General features: G+C 39.1%; 1 protein-coding gene across 5 annotated transcripts in view; it reads left to right on the top strand.

Moving 5' to 3' along the window:
* The window catches only part of LRBA (LPS responsive beige-like anchor protein), a 366,633-nt gene that overhangs the window by 297,260 nt on the left and 53,880 nt on the right, over positions 1 to 15,493 (top strand). For all 5 annotated transcript variants that reach the window (XM_040065850.2, XM_040065848.2, XM_040065849.2 and 2 more), the window contains one exon: positions 14,383 to 14,550. In XM_040065850.2, the coding sequence (XP_039921784.1) occupies positions 14,383 to 14,550 (168 nt within the window). The remainder of the gene's footprint in view (positions 1 to 14,382; positions 14,551 to 15,493) is intronic.

Genomic DNA, 15,493 nt, shown 5'->3' with positions numbered 1-15,493 from the left:
CTCATAAAAACAAAAAAATTAACCTGCAGGGGGTGGCTGCATAAAAACCTATTATTTTGATGTTTTGTTTAATTATAAAATGTCCACTTGAATTCACTTACATGCTGGGGAGGAAAAAAAACGTATTTAGAGAATTGAGAACACTGTAAGATGAAGGACTAATAAAAGGCTTCTAGCATTACATTAATAAAAATTGGAATATTCTGCATTAAGGTTGAACTCAACCTACAGTGCTCAGGTCAAATATATTTTATATTATGTCCTCTGTCCACTCCCCAAATTAAATACAGCAAAAACTCAATGGGACCAGTCAGAGAAGTTCATTTTACTTTGGTTTTTGTAGCAAGCAAGCATACCCTGTCTAATCCTTGTGTGGCAAGAATTCTCTTGCCAACTTGTGACAGCACAAACATTTTCCAAATTATTGCAGGCATTTCATACTTTTGTACCAATAATGAAGTAGAGAATAGGTTCTTTTTGAGGAGCTCTAGCTATTTTTTCTTTGATTCTCACAGTTTTCTTCATAGTTTATTTCAAACCCATGATAGTTGGAAGGCAGACACGGAACAGAATCTGGAATCGAAACCCAAATATTTGATTAAACAAAACGGTCACTTCCCGAACTGTCTTCCACAAAGGTGTGAGGGAAAACAATTTCCCCACATTCACTTATCACATATATCATTATGGAAATGTGCTACGTGGCTTCAGTAATTTACGAGTATGGGGCAAAAAAAGGGATTTCTCTTCAGTAACAGCCCACTGCAGCCATGCTCCTCCTAATGAACAGTTTGATGAATAACTCTTATCCATTTGCCCACTATACCAGTCCCGAAATTGTCCCATCGCCACCAATTTATTTTCTATGGGCATCGTATTATATTGTGTTGTATTCTGTTCCAGTGCAATGGAAGAGAAGTGTGAAGAGGGTGGGGGGAGTCAATCATTAAGATACACATTTTAAGCAAGGACTGTGTCTGTTCTTTGATTGACGAGACTACGGTAACATTTATACATCGTGTACTTCTACATGTGGATTGTATTTCTGGTTCCTTTTCTTCACTTGTGAGTTAGAAGTTCTTGGCAATGCTGAATATACAAAATAAATATAAACCTCACTGCAAAGATGAGACAGAGAGGGAGAGAGAAAGGAGAAAATGATTTAATGCAATAATGATTTTAGCTGTACACAGGCATCCTTTTTTGTCTCGATTTGTTAAATTACCTGACGTCTCCATGTGTAATTTAAACAAAATTTTGTTCTCTAGTCTTTCTTCCTTTTGAGCTATCTTCTCAAGGAGAAGGATGATGAATGGAAACATAAACATAGCATGAGAATGTGAACCGGTTCCCAAACATTTCAGTGGTTTTTATAAACAACTGGTCATTGTTACCTTTTGCTGGATTACAGTTTCCTTTAGAACAACAGTGCTCTTCAGCTGCATTACAAAGTTGATTCTAAATGTTTTTGCATAGTTGCTTAAAGGCTTTAATGTTTAAATAATGGTTATATAATTATACATTGTTTAAACAATTAGCTTTTAAGGCTAGCAATAAGCTCACTTTTTATACACATACTACCAAAAAATGATAATGAAACTGCATTTAAAAGATACGAACTGACCTTAGAACGAGCAATCGTAGTTTACAGACATTTGTTTCGATTTTAAAATGTGATTTTGAACATGCTTGCTTTCATTTGGAACATGACTGGTCTTTGCTGCCATTCTCCCAGGCTGGCCTTTAAACACAGGCACAGGCAGCAGTGAGCTTTTCACCTTCTGAATCCCATTTTCAGCATTCCCGGTGCCTTGTGTGCCCTCTTCTCTGCCATAGCAAGTGCCAGCTTGCATGTCGCTGGTCTACACAGACACAAAGTGTTGTCTGAGGCTGGAACTGAGTGCCTTGGATGGGCAGGATGAACATCACAGCATTGTTAGCTGTCCCCTGAGACATCGTGGCAGCTGTTGATTTATATTTCGAGAAATAACAGCAGTTGACAAAATTAAGGTAATGCTTAGTATTTTAACTTCTAAAAAGTGTCATGTTTTGGGTCTACTATTTCTGCTTGAGCTGTGATTTGTTTGCCTTTCTAAAATAACACAGAATAGCATTTGTAATCTCTTCGAATGGCATTCATAGAGTGATTAAATTAAGATTTTTTTTAGATGTATAACAGCTTATTACAGTAGCAGAAAGCGTAAGGATAAAAAAGTTAAATACATTTTGTCGATATAGAAGCATTTTAGACATCAAGTTTTACAGCCGCACTATGTTTTCATTTTAGATACTGTACAGCTTTAACGACTTTCTAATTCATACAATTTTTGTTTCATTGTCAAAACATTTAATTATATCATGTCTTGAAGGTGTAAAGCTGTCAAATAAATCAGAGGCTCAGTGTAAACATTTGGTGAATTGCTTCTGCTACCATACTGTAGTTGTTACTGGGCAGTTAGTGGAACTTTTTTAAAGCATTTACTCAGCAGGCACAGGACAGCACTGGCACAATGAATTGCTGATTGCTTGTAAAACAGCAGGCAGTAATGCCCTCGCTCTTCGCAGCTCTGCTTTGTAAAATCAAGTGGCAAGATAGCATGGCACAGAGAGCCAGAGCACAGCAAATGTTTTTCCTGCCTAAGGGCTGCTGGAGATTGCCAATTCTATCCCGCAACCAAAATAAATAAAGGGAAAAAAAAAAAAAAAAAAAAAGGAAAAAAAAAAGATACGCGTAATTGCTGTTTTTCACAGCGGAAAAAAGTAAAGTTCCCACCACTAGAGGGAAGGGAACGTGTTCAGGCTTTATAAAATTTGGCAACGTGGTCATGGAGAATGGTAAGGTTGCTTTTCTTGATGAAGGCCTTAATAGCTGTATTTAAATAAAATTAAATTTAAAAAAAAAAAAAAAAACCAACAACCAAACAAGGAAAAAAAAAAAAAAAATCAGACCAGAAGCTTGCAGGTGCTTTTAAAATGTTTAACCTCCCTGTGAAAAGAGGCGACCCTTCTCTTTTTCGGCCAATATTTTGTCGCGGTGTCAGTACAAACTGCAGGCTGCCCAGAGCCGGGTTTGGATGAAGTAAATTAGTTCTACTTTGAAGCTTTTCTTCTCTGCCCCTTAGAGAGTGAATGGGGAGGCCCTGGGCCCAGAGCTGCTTTTCATTAGTGCCCCCACGTACCTATTTGAAAGGCAGAGCTCTCCTAGCGCACACAAACACGGCGCTTAAAGCAAAGCTTCCCTTGCCGCGCGGCTCCTCGTCTCCCTTTCCAGTCAGGTGCCTCCCAATCAGAGTTAATTACTGCCGTCATTTATTCCAGTCACCCTCGCTCCGTGCCCGGGTGGCCTCGTTTGAAGCGGGCCAGGTTTGAAAGCCGCCGCGGGGTCCCCGGGAGCTCCTCATTAGCGCCGGGGCTGCTCCCCCGTCCGGCACATCCCCGCACCCCTTAACCCCTCGCTGGCCGGGAACGGGGCTCCGAGCCTCGGCCCCGGAGCCGCCGGGGCCCTCCCGGCTGCGGCAGCGGCGTTTTGCCGGCGGCGGCTCCGCCGGAGCGCTGAGGGGAGGCATCCCCAGCTGCCCCGCCCGCCGCCTCGCAGCGCCTCCAAACGCTGCAAAAAAAAGAAAAAGAAAAAAGGTTTTTCTGCTGTTTGGCGCATACCTGGGATAGCTGGAATAAAGGGCAGAATTGAAAGTGCGGAGCTGGTTTCCCGTATGCTCTGCAGGGCAAAGCTGAGGTGATGGAGGCTGGTACCTGTGGCACTGGGATAACAGAGACTGGAAGAAGTGCCTGTGGCAGTGGGGTGATGGAGCAGGAGGAGGTACCGGGATTGGCATTGAGGTGACCGGGGTTAGAGGAGGTACCTGAACTGGCATTGAGGTGACCGGGGTTAGAGGAGGTACCTGAACTGGCATTGAGGTGACCAGGGTTAGAGGAGGTACCTGAATTCGCATTGAGGTGACCAGGGTTAGAGGAGGTACCCGAATTGGCATTGAGGTGACAGGGCAGGAGGAGGTACCTGAATTGGCATTGAGGTGGCAGAGCTGGAAGAGGTACCGGAATTGGCATTGAGGTGACCGGGGTTAGAGGGGGTACCCGAATTGGCATTGAGGTGACGAGGGTTAGAGGAGGTACCCGAATTGGCATTGAGGTGACCAGGGTTAGAGGGGGTAACCGAATTGGCATTGAGGTGACCAGGGTTAGAGGGGGTACCCGAATTGGCATTGAGGTGACCAGGGTTAGAGGGGGTACCCGAATTGGCATTGAGGTGACAGGGCAGGAAGAGGTACCCGAACTGGCATTGAGGTGACCAGGGTTAGAGGAGGTACCCGAATTGACATTGAGGTGACAGGGCAGGAGGAGGTACCTGAATTGGCATTGAGGTGGCAGAGCTGGAAGAGGTACCGGCATTGGCATTGAGGTGACCAGGGTTAGAGGGGGTACCTGCAGCACTGAGGTGACAGAGGCTGGAGGGCACCTCCACACCTGAGGAGACAAAGGCTGGAGGAGGTACCTGCAGCAGTGTGTGTCCTGTGGTGTGAAGGTGGTGGTACTGTATAGCTGCGGGATCCTTTCACTTCTCAGGGTAAAGCTGCAGTTTCACAGAATGTTCTGAGTTGGAAGGGACCCATAAGGATCACCGAGCCCAAGTCTTGAGTGAATGGTGATGTGGTCCCTTACAGCTCTGGCGAAACAAGGACCCAGTGGTGTCCTTGTATCCTTGTGCTTAGAATCCTCTGGGTAAGAAATCTATATGCCACTCCACAGGCTTATTAGAGTGTTATTTGATTAAAACCTTGTAATCTGGTTGTTGCTGCTTTAAGACATGGCATAATATTGTGCTGGTTCTTTTTTTCTGTTTTGTATTTTTGTAAGCTTTTTTTTTTTTTTTTTCTGTCCAGGGAAGTAACATCATGGGTAGTTGCTTGTTTTCCCTCTAAGGAGCAAGAGCTGGCCCTGGGAAGTTGTGCTTCTGAATTAATTCATTATTTAGAAGTTGGGAGTTAAAAATCATTTTGCTACAGTATATCTTTACTTTATTTCTAAATGTTAGGGTTTTTTTAGCACATCTATGAAGAAGAAGATATGCTGTTAATATAAGAGAAGATTCTAGGGTTTTCTAGCATCTTATTTAGCTTATAATGGGAGAATACATAGTTAATAAAAATGTTAATAACTGACCGTATGCTTTTTCAGCGTTCTGCCTCTGAATGTTCATAGTATTCACCTACTGTGCCCTTCCCACTAACATGGTTCATGGCAGAGTAATATAAAAGTTATGAAAAGTTTGCTCTCAACTGGCTGCAGACTCTGTTGCACTTGGAGGTGTTTATACCTTGGTTTCCTGAGCGTGCTCAATGTACTCAATATATCACTTGTCTTTCTATGTACAGCTGTCAGTGGAAATTTGAGGCTGGTTAGGTGAAAGAAGGGAATAAAATCTAGAAAAAAATTACTCTGTTTACAAGAAAGCATTATGAATAAAGCTGTTTGAAACTTAACATGCACTACATCATGAAATTAGAGTAAAAAAATCAGAAATTTTGTGTTTTCTAAGGATGGATGTTTTAAGAAGTAATTTATAAATACAATTCATTTTCAGTTTGATTTCTTTCAAGCACTGAACTTCATTCCTAAGAGCTCTTTGTTCTGTTATGAATTCCAGTGCTAGCCAACCTCCTCCCAGGGACTCTGAGACAGCTCAGTGGATCCACTGGGAGAGGGAATGACACAGTCAGGATTGGGGCAGGGTCCTCCTTAATCAGGAAACTGGGAGCTCTTGCCCTTGGCTATTTGATAGGTGAGCCACCCTGAGCATCAGTTTGTCTGGATCCAGACTTCCCAATAGCTGGGATAGCTGCTTGTGCAAATGTGCCAGAACAAGATGTTAAATGGGAACCTGCTGTGTTTGAGCAAGTTTGCAATGAGCATTTCATTTTCCAGATAGTATGTTCCACAAATCCAATTATTTTTCCTTAAATGCTGAATGTCCTTGCTGCACAAAGTCTTCCTTTCTCTGTCAGTCTCAAAGCCAGCTGAGGATTCTCCTTTGTCATTACAATTAAAGGCCAGCTTCAAGGAGTCTGGTGTACTTGCCAAACACACCTTGTAATGTCATCCTAAGCAGCCTCCCAGAATGGCTTCGTAAGAGATCAGGGTTTCACTGTTCATAGTCATCTCAAGCAAGCAAATCTCGTTTAGCTGGGCACCTCAGCCCCAAAAGTTACACATTTATCCCACGTGATGATACAGTGCTGTTTCCTGTTTTTGTAGCTGTTTGATTTATTCAGATGTGGTACCCTAATTGCCTTTGTAAATCTTGTGTTCTGTTCCCCAAAAGCTTTAGAATAGTTCTATTCTGTGAATTAGCAGACAAGTAAAATGACAAGACTGAAATTACTTTTCTGCCTGACTTGCATCTAAACTGTGTTTTAAATTTTAAATTCCTTGACCTTTTGTCATACAATTTCCTAATCTTAAACAACTTTTTCTGGAGCGTTTTATTTGCCCCCCACTACTGGCTTCAAAGACAAATTAGATTACTCTCTACAACTCCTCTAAGAAGTTTGCTTGTGCTGTTTGCAGTGATTTGAAGACCATGTGTTTGCAACCATTTCTGTCTCCTCTTACATGCATACTAATACTTGTTGATCATTACAGTTCTTGTGAATTGGATATACAACTGACACATCAAAGCACAGCATAAATGCTGCAAGCTGTTGAAACAGAGTGCAAAAACAAAGCAACAGTTCACTTTTAGGGCTTACAGAGTAAGTCTTAGGGAAGGAAGAAATGTACAAGCAGTTTAAATGTAAAATAGGTTTAAAAAATCGCTAGTTTCTCACAGTTTGAAGTTCGTTGTGCTGTCAGTAACCAAACAATATGCTTAGGCTTAAACTTTGAGGATTTAATGGAGTGGCAGCCTAAATGCTTAATTGGAAGCCATTTCAGCTGTGGCTTTGTCTGTGTTCACATAAATCTTTTTTTTGCATTTTAGTGATGCAAGCTCAGTTTATGTTTTTGATGCTTTCCAAAGCTTCATGACCTTCACTGCAGTCACTGAGTTTGTATATTGCATTAGGATTATGCTACCTATATGTTCAGTAAATGTAAGCAACCTAAAATCCCACTCTAGTACTTTCCTGGATTTCAGGATTTGGTCTGTCTCAAGCCTCAATGTTTAAAAAGCTGGTACAGGCTCAAAGGCAAGCAAAGCAAATGTTGTGCAGTTTGAAGTTTTGTGGTGTGTGTTTTGCACCTCTCTCTTAAAGGGAAAGAATCTGTAACATAAAAAGCTGAATGTCCCTTTACCATCCTTTTAGAGGTGTGGAGTCCTCTGACCTTTCAGTTTGTCTTTGCTAACACCTGACATTCAGACTGTGATCTGAGGCTCAAGGAGGTGCCACACAGAAGTCCCTTGGCTGGGAGTGATGCAAGTGGGCTGAAGTGTTGGAAGCAGAGTCCCTGCATTAGACTTGAGAGGGACAAAGTAGGTTATCTTGGCAGAGTGGGATGCTGAGACAAGTGGCGCACAGCGTTGCGCTGTGAAATGCCGTCCTGTCTGGTGGGATTCTGGTGGTTGGGATTTTTTTTTTTTTTTTTTTTTTTTTTTTTTAACACAAAACTTCATTTGAACTAATTTGACTGAGCCAACTGTTAGCTGTGTGGTAACAGCCTGTGCTTCCATGGGTAATAGGTTCCAGATCCAGGCTGTCAGTCTTCATGCAAACAAGTGCTGGAGGAACTGGGAGAGGAATTGTTGAATTTCAAGGAGGAGGGAACTTCCTGCCTCCTTTTGGTGCTGTGTGTGAAGATCTTCAGAAAGAGTTTTCATTCCCTGTCTTGGCCTCAGGATGTTGATGAATTTTCTGTGACAGAGAATCCTCTCATAGCAGACGTTTTAAATGTGGACAATAAATTTGGGGGTGTGGTGGGGGAAAATGGAAATGGTCAATAGCTCAGCAATGCCTCCTGGTGTTATCAATACTTGCTTGTAGCCAACTTTGCAGTAAAAATGGTTATGGACTAGCCAGCCACGGTTAGATGTTCATTGTGTCTCTGGGGAAGGACAGATGCCAGCCACGTATAGCAGTATTTTCAGAGTTACGAATAACAATGGCCATTTGTGTGATTTCACAATGGCAATTAATTATGGCTTTTATAAATCATTTTTCATGTAGGGGAATATAGTAAAGACCTCCTGATCATTTTTAGTTCCTATCAATTCTGTACCATTTCTGTCTCTTGGTGTGAAGAAACCAGACAGTCGGGACACGGCCATTCTTGGGAAGCCTTTTGGAAAGCATCTATTTACTGATGGAGCCAGTTGGCTGAGACAGGTTTTGCCCACTCTTGTTTTTCAGTAGGGAAGTTAGCACTGTAACAACCATGGATTTGTGAACAACTGAGGTAAGGCAACACCTAAGTCAGATGTCTAAACTTGGAAACTTAAGAATAAAAATGCATCATTCATTCTGTTCATGAACTGTTCATGGAAGATTGTAACCGCTCTGCCTTAAAATCTTTCTCTCAAATTTGCAGGTTATCAAGGATATACTGAGAAATATTTTAAAGGTGATCACTGCCCTCAATGGAAAGAGTAGCTAGCTACAAATACTCTGATGCAAGTTTTCATATTCACTGAAATCTTTTATTCCTGGCACCTAATAATAGACATTTCAGTTGAGAACAAAGCTGAATTTCAAAGGAGTTGCAATTTTAATTTTGTAAAATGTGCAGCTTCTAACTTTTCCATTTAAACTACAAAATTACTGTTGTAGACTCGGTATAAAAATGACTAAAAGATAAAAAAGTGCTTAAGATTTTTGGCTAAACATGCTACTCTTGTTTTGGTAATAATGACATTAATTCAGGTAGGAGTTTGAATCATTGCATTGCAAAGTATTTTTCTGTGTTTATGTGCTGCTCATGCAGAACATACATTGTTAAAAAATTTCAGTGAGTTACGCTATTACGCAAATTTTTGTTTTTTGTCAATGCTTACTAGCTTACTGTTAAATACAGAGAAGAAGGAACAGCCGAGGGGAATTTAATCTTCCAGGGATCTCCTGTGTCTGAGCTTCTCAATTTACTGATACCCTTTTTTTTCTACAAGATCAGTTATCTTCAGTAAAGCATCTGAATTAAACATTTTATTAGGACTTTATCCTGGTATTGCTAACCAAGTAGAGAAAAAAAGTAAAATGCCCACTTTTGTTACAACAGTAATGAAGAATTGGCAGTGCATTTCTGGAACTCACACACACAAGAAAAATGAAGTAGTTATTTTAATTTTTTTTTTCTGTAAGTAATGCTCAGTTTCTTAAGTATTTCATGCATTAAAACAATTTGTAAAATACAGTAAGTGAAACTAAATACATTTCCTTGAAATAGTTACTTACCAAGTAAAAAACCACCAATCACATAGATGGTTTTGATGTCGCTTTCATCCGTTTGAAATTTGTGTTACCTCATGCAGAACATGGAGTTTTCTACTTAGTATGTTTGCTGTCCTCTTCCTTACGATATCCTCAAGGCAGGCCTGAACTCTGTACCTTTCTAATAACTTTATATAGATCTTTATTCTCAGATAAAGAGAATATCCCTGTGATCAAACAGTGTCGCTGGTGAAGGCACGTTTGGTAATTTACTTTTTAATTCCTGGAGGTTACTGAGAAACCTCTAAAGATAAAGCCAGCACTTGAAGAGTTAATATGTTATTAGGAGGACAGGAAATCTGGCAACTATTGCAGAAACTAGACCTAATGGTGCACACAAACAATTTGTCAGTCTTGGTAAAAGTGAATAGCTTTCCGCAAAGTGGCTGCGTTTGCTTTGTTTGAACAGCCTAAACTTTTCCTTTTCGAACTTTAAATCTTAGAAGTGAAATGTGATCCCCATATTGAATCAAAATAATTTAATTCAAAACATATTTTGATTGGAACAAGGCTGACGCGAAAAGAAACTCTAGAATAATAATAAAAAAAAAAAAGTTGAAAGGACTTTCTATCATATATTTAGCAGGAAAATTTGAAACAGTTCTAATTAGGCTGAAAAAACCAGCCTTCTTCATTGCAGCTTACAAAGGTCATATATCAATGTTAAGGTGGCATTACCGACTTGTGTCTGAAAGCCTGAACATGCAAACATCATTCCAGTTGTTTAATTTTGGTGGGTTTGGGGTTTTGTTTTGAATGCACGTGCACACACGCATTTCCAAGCCAGAACACCTATTTAGTTTAAGGTACTTACCTGCTGCTGCAGTTATGCTGGTGTTTTGTCGTGTTCAAGAAGAGTATTTTTCACCTGAAAGCTGTGGTTGTGCTAAAAAATATATGAAACCCTAATTCATGCTTTACTGTTCATACATAAATATTTTTCAAGTAGAATGTAAAAGAGACTCCATTTTAAGCATTTCAGAAGAAATTCTTCCAGAGGGGAATGAAAATGTTTAGTCCATTAAAGGTAACAGGCAATTATTTTTATTTGAGATTTATTTCTTACTTGCTGGTGAAGTGTACTCCTGAGTTTGTTGGTTTGATTGTTTGTTTTTTTTCCCCAGTTGAATAAATAGGAAAGATTATTCATGTACAGGCAGTTTTGGTTTCTCATCAAAGTTTCTCCTTTCATTCTAACATTTCATAAACCACGTTTTGCATGGGTTGGACTCTTTTTCTGTCGTTCAAATAAGAGTTGCGTGCATGCTTTATGCTGTGCTTCAAAATTACTTTGCTTTAATCAGCATAGGAATAAGGCAAGTAAGACTGTCATTTATTTCTGAATAGCTTGACTATGAATATAAATCTGTGCTGATGAAAAAAAATGCAGTTAAACCTTTCATCTAATTTCAGCGTTGGAACATCCCAAACCCAAGCATGGTATATATTCTTTTTTAATAGACATCACTTCATGTGCTGTATGGCACTGCATAAAATCTAAAGCAGAAATAAAAGCAGAGGGCAAAAGCCATAGCAGTCACTTCAAAGATACGAATCTTGATTCCAAAGGTATAATATTGTTTGGGAAAATATATCATGGTAAATCTTTAGAGAATCTCTACTGGAAAAAAGAAGAATCATTCCCAGCCTGGTAGTTTTATGTTTTCTGACGTTCCATCCTTGTTCTACCAAATCATTTGTATTATTTTTAGACTGATGTTAGTCTTTGGTTGCCAGCAGTAAATTATTCCCTGTTCAATCCTTTCAGAGAACGGGACAGAAAAAGATGCTCATAGAATAGTGATTTTCAGAATTTTTCACAACAAGAGAGTTTTGATTGCACATATTTAGTGACATCAGATTGTGCGTTTGAAAAATATTTATGAATAAACTAAAAATTCATCGTTAGATCAAAGCTTCTGTTTGTTGATGTGTCTGAAGTGTTTCTACCTTGGGAATAGAGAAATGAAAGTTACTAATAGGTGTTTGTGTTTGACATCTGTATACTGTACTTTTTAGCATATCTCAAGTGTTTTAGTCTCTGCCTAATAGATCTCATTAAAGAAACAGATATCAGCCCCAAGACAGTTTGTCAAACTTAATGTGAGTCCCCTGTGGACAGAATTGACAATCTGTGTGTGGCTTCACGTGACTGCCTTTCCATGGGCTCGTTTGATCCATTAGCAATTGGACATTAGTCCCTGGTTTGTTTTGCAAGAACTCAGTGGAATTGGATATTGCTGTATAGGCTGGACATTTTCGGAGGTTTGCTTGTTTTGCACGTTTCCCTCAGAGCACAGGGTGAGCAATGTGGTCGCTCTGCCCTGGGGGCACTGGCAATTCCTAGGTTTGCTCCGGGAGCAGCATGGAAGGATATTCATATCCCGTGGCTGCGTGCTGGGTTTAACTTGAGCCTTAACGAGCGCTGACTGTCCTAAAGGAAGTTAAGGCTGAAGTGATCCTAAATGCTGAACCATCGATAGACTTGGCTTGGGTTTGAAAGAGATAAATGCTAACAGCGATGTTTAAAAGCAAATTGCAACCTCTTTATTTCTCAGATGCTTTCTCAAGGTGGACCCATTTTTAAATATACCAGTGTGGCTGCAAAAAAAGTGCATCACACTGATCCGGCACTTGGTGTTGTTTTCCTTGGAAGTCTGTTCTTTAGTCATTATACAAGCTGTTAATTATTGTTCCCTCATTGATTATGTCATAGCATAAGCACTTCTCTGTAACCCAGAGCTTAACTGTGGACCTGAAATACCAAGCAAGCTTATTTGGCCTTGGAGTTTGTGTGCTGTTCAGTCTGTCCTTCGAGGTCCTGATGCAGACTGTAGCTGATTTTCAGTTATCCCTTTCACTTCGGACTTAGCAAGTAAGAAGATTTTTAAATTGCTTAATAAGGGGAAAAAAATTACCTTCTTTTGAATTGGTAGAAATTCCAAATGTAGAAGAACATCAAATTTGAAAAAGGGAAGTAAGGTCAGGATGGCTCCCAACCATTCCCTGAGAAGGCGGAGTGTTTTAGTTTTGCTTTTTTAAGGAAAAGAAATCACATTTATACAGACATTAATCTAAGGAGCTCGGTAAAGGTATTCCTTTAGTTATCCAGGTCCAAATGCTTTGTGAAGGTAATATGACTCCCTGCAAATCTAGCTTTCATAGAAAAGGAGAATATGAACAATTCCAACTCATGCTGAATATTTACATATGCATCTATAAAAAAAGATCTCAAGTTCCTAACATTCTCATTTTCCTGGCATTAAATAGTTATAATGATAACAGTAAGTATGTTTCAGGGTTAATTTTTTTTTTTTTTTTTTTTTTTTTTTTTTTTTTTTTTTTTTTTTTTTTTTTAAGCAGGATAGCATGAAAATTAATTCTTACCATTGTCATTTGCTGAGCCCTGTAGAATTTTATTGCACATTGCAGTATTATGGACACTCATGAGACTCCTGACTGGTTTTATCTTATTAAACAATTTTGAAATCATTAATTTTTAATTGGCCTGCTTGTGGTTTTTTATAGTTTTAATTGTGTGTCTCTGTCTAACTATTGGGTGTTTTTTAAATTAAAAAGAAAAAGAAGTCCGGTCTAAGCATATATGTTGTAAGGTATTGCTATGTGATGATCCAAACAGATACTCCACTGTGTGGTGATTCATTTTAAAGAATGCTTTCAGCAATTCAGTATCCTAATAAAAGTAATAATAAAAAAAGAATGATATGATGTCTAAGATATGTACAGGTCTTTTCTTGATTGAAAGTTCTAATTAAGTGAATCGAGGAAAATTAACTGAAATTAGCTGTCAGAAAGTCACATTTAAATGAGTGATGATCTGGTGTGGCAGTAAACATTTAAATGATATAAATTGCCATTTAAGTGTATGGTTTAATGTTTGTCATGCATTAATATGACATGAAACTGCAGTGACAATCAAGCAGCTTGCTCTAATTTGAACATATTTAGGGCTTTTGTGTGGAGTGCACCACACAAATTAAGACAATTGCTGGTTTTATGTGTCAATTTAAATGTTGTTTTCAGGCATCGGTTAATGAAACAAACCCATCATTTTTGTCTGCGAATTGCAGAGTGATTTCCTTGGTTTTCAGATTAATTTCAACTTCCTCTGCTCAAAATTAGGGGTTTTCTTTGCAAGGAAAATGCCATTCATTTTGCTAGATGAAGAGAATATCTGTTTGTTATGTTTTTTCATTTGGTAATTCAAATCAGAAATACATTGAATCCTAAGTATAAAATAGGAAAACCAAATCCTGATAGTGATTTAATCTACATGAATTAACCCTTTAAATGACAGTGATTTTTAGGTTACCTTTTAATGCTATTTTTTTTGGATTCTCTTGTCTTGGGGATTGGGTTGTAACTGGGTAACATCTTCAGAAAACCAGCATAATCATTCAGCATTGTACTTCTGTGTGTAGGTTTGTGCACAAGAAGTGCATGAAAGTAGTGGCAGTTTGATATTTCCAGCCTGTTATAAAAATTTTACCCTAACATGCCTGGTCAGTTATTCCTGTTTCCCAAGTTCTATCAATCAGATAGTCCTGCTGTTTTTAGTCAGCATGCAGATCACACAATTTCATCTGGGGAATGCATAGAAACATAGCCTGGCTGTGTATAAATGCACAAATGCTTTCCACTTGCGCCTTTTTTTTTTTTTCCCTTCCCCCTTCTCCTCTCCCTTCTTATTTCCACTATTACAGTTAAAAAAGAGAGGTCTCCTGGTCAGTGGGAAGTAGGGCGTGAGACTCTGGCATCTATCACAAGGCCCACCTTTTTTGGGATAGAATGTCTAAAATACGCTTATCAATTCTGTATTTAGAGTTGTTAGGATAATTTTGCATGCTGTAAAACAAAAATGCCCCTGCTACCACCAAATGATCTGGCAAACTCAAGTTTGTGTTTTGTGTGTGGTTTTTTTTCACAGGCGTTAGAAAGTGAGTTTGTTTCCTGCCAGCTTCACCAGTGGATTGATCTGATTTTTGGCTACAAGCAACAAGGGCCGGAGGCTGTTAGGTCCCTGAACGTATTCTACTACTTGACTTACGAAGGAGCTGTTAATTTAAGTTCAATAACGGATTCTGTACTGAGAGAGGTAAGTTGGTACTTTATAAATACGGAAAAGTCTTCGTTGACCACTGCAGTGTTGAAACTGTAAAGACTCCACATGGTTCAAGGCTTCTGGTGAATGTTCAATGTCTTTGTGTTTTCTTGTGGTTTGGCCACAGGCCAGTCAAATGCAAGGTGCCTGAACCAGTTGTCACAGCATGCAGAATTAATAGAACAAGGATGCAAGTTGTTCTTAAACTTTGTGCACCTGGATTTCAGCCCAAGCTGGATGCCAGTATAAGAACAAATGTTCAAGGATTGCTTCAGCCGCTGAGTTCAGCCATTTTGTTCCTTGATGCTGGATCTTAGTGGCATGAGCAACCTTGATTTGATTTGTGCTTCTGAATTTACTTTTGTACTTTTGACAGTTCTCTTCAAGTGCAGTCTTGCATATGTAGCAAACATCAGAGTTTTGTAGCCTCTGATATTTGAATTTGGCTGGCTGTCGAGTTAAAATAATTTGGCCTGTATTTTTCAGATGCAAAAGAAAATATTTCAGCATTGGAAAGTTCAGTAGCTTTACTCAGACTCAGCATAATTTAGAAAATCTATTTGCCAAAGTATCTCACAAAATACTCTGGGTTTGAAAGTTCTTCCTCCTTCAGCTAAACAGCTGTTTAGAAAAGGGCAGAATGGGGTGATCAAAACAGATTTTTGATGGATTTTATGTCCTCTCTTCAAACATTATATTGGTAGCAAGTTTAGCTGCAAGTAAGTTAATTATAGAATAAAGGTAAACAGTACTTAGTTATAAAATATTCTGAGTTCATGAAAACAGAACAATATGAATGTTATCAACTGTTTTATTTAGAGGGGACACAGGGACTGGCTTAATACCAAAGTGATGGCTCTGTGTTGTCATTGCATGGCTTGCCATTAGTCTGCAGACTGCATCTTAGTCTATTTAAACCTAAAATACGTATGTTGCG

The sequence above is a fragment of the Hirundo rustica genome, chromosome 5 (assembly GCF_015227805.2).
Source record: "Hirundo rustica isolate bHirRus1 chromosome 5, bHirRus1.pri.v3, whole genome shotgun sequence".
NCBI classification, from domain to species: Eukaryota; Metazoa; Chordata; class Aves; order Passeriformes; family Hirundinidae; genus Hirundo; species Hirundo rustica.
The sequence above is the reverse complement of the archived record's forward strand: the minus strand, read 5'-3'. Positions and strand labels throughout refer to the sequence as shown.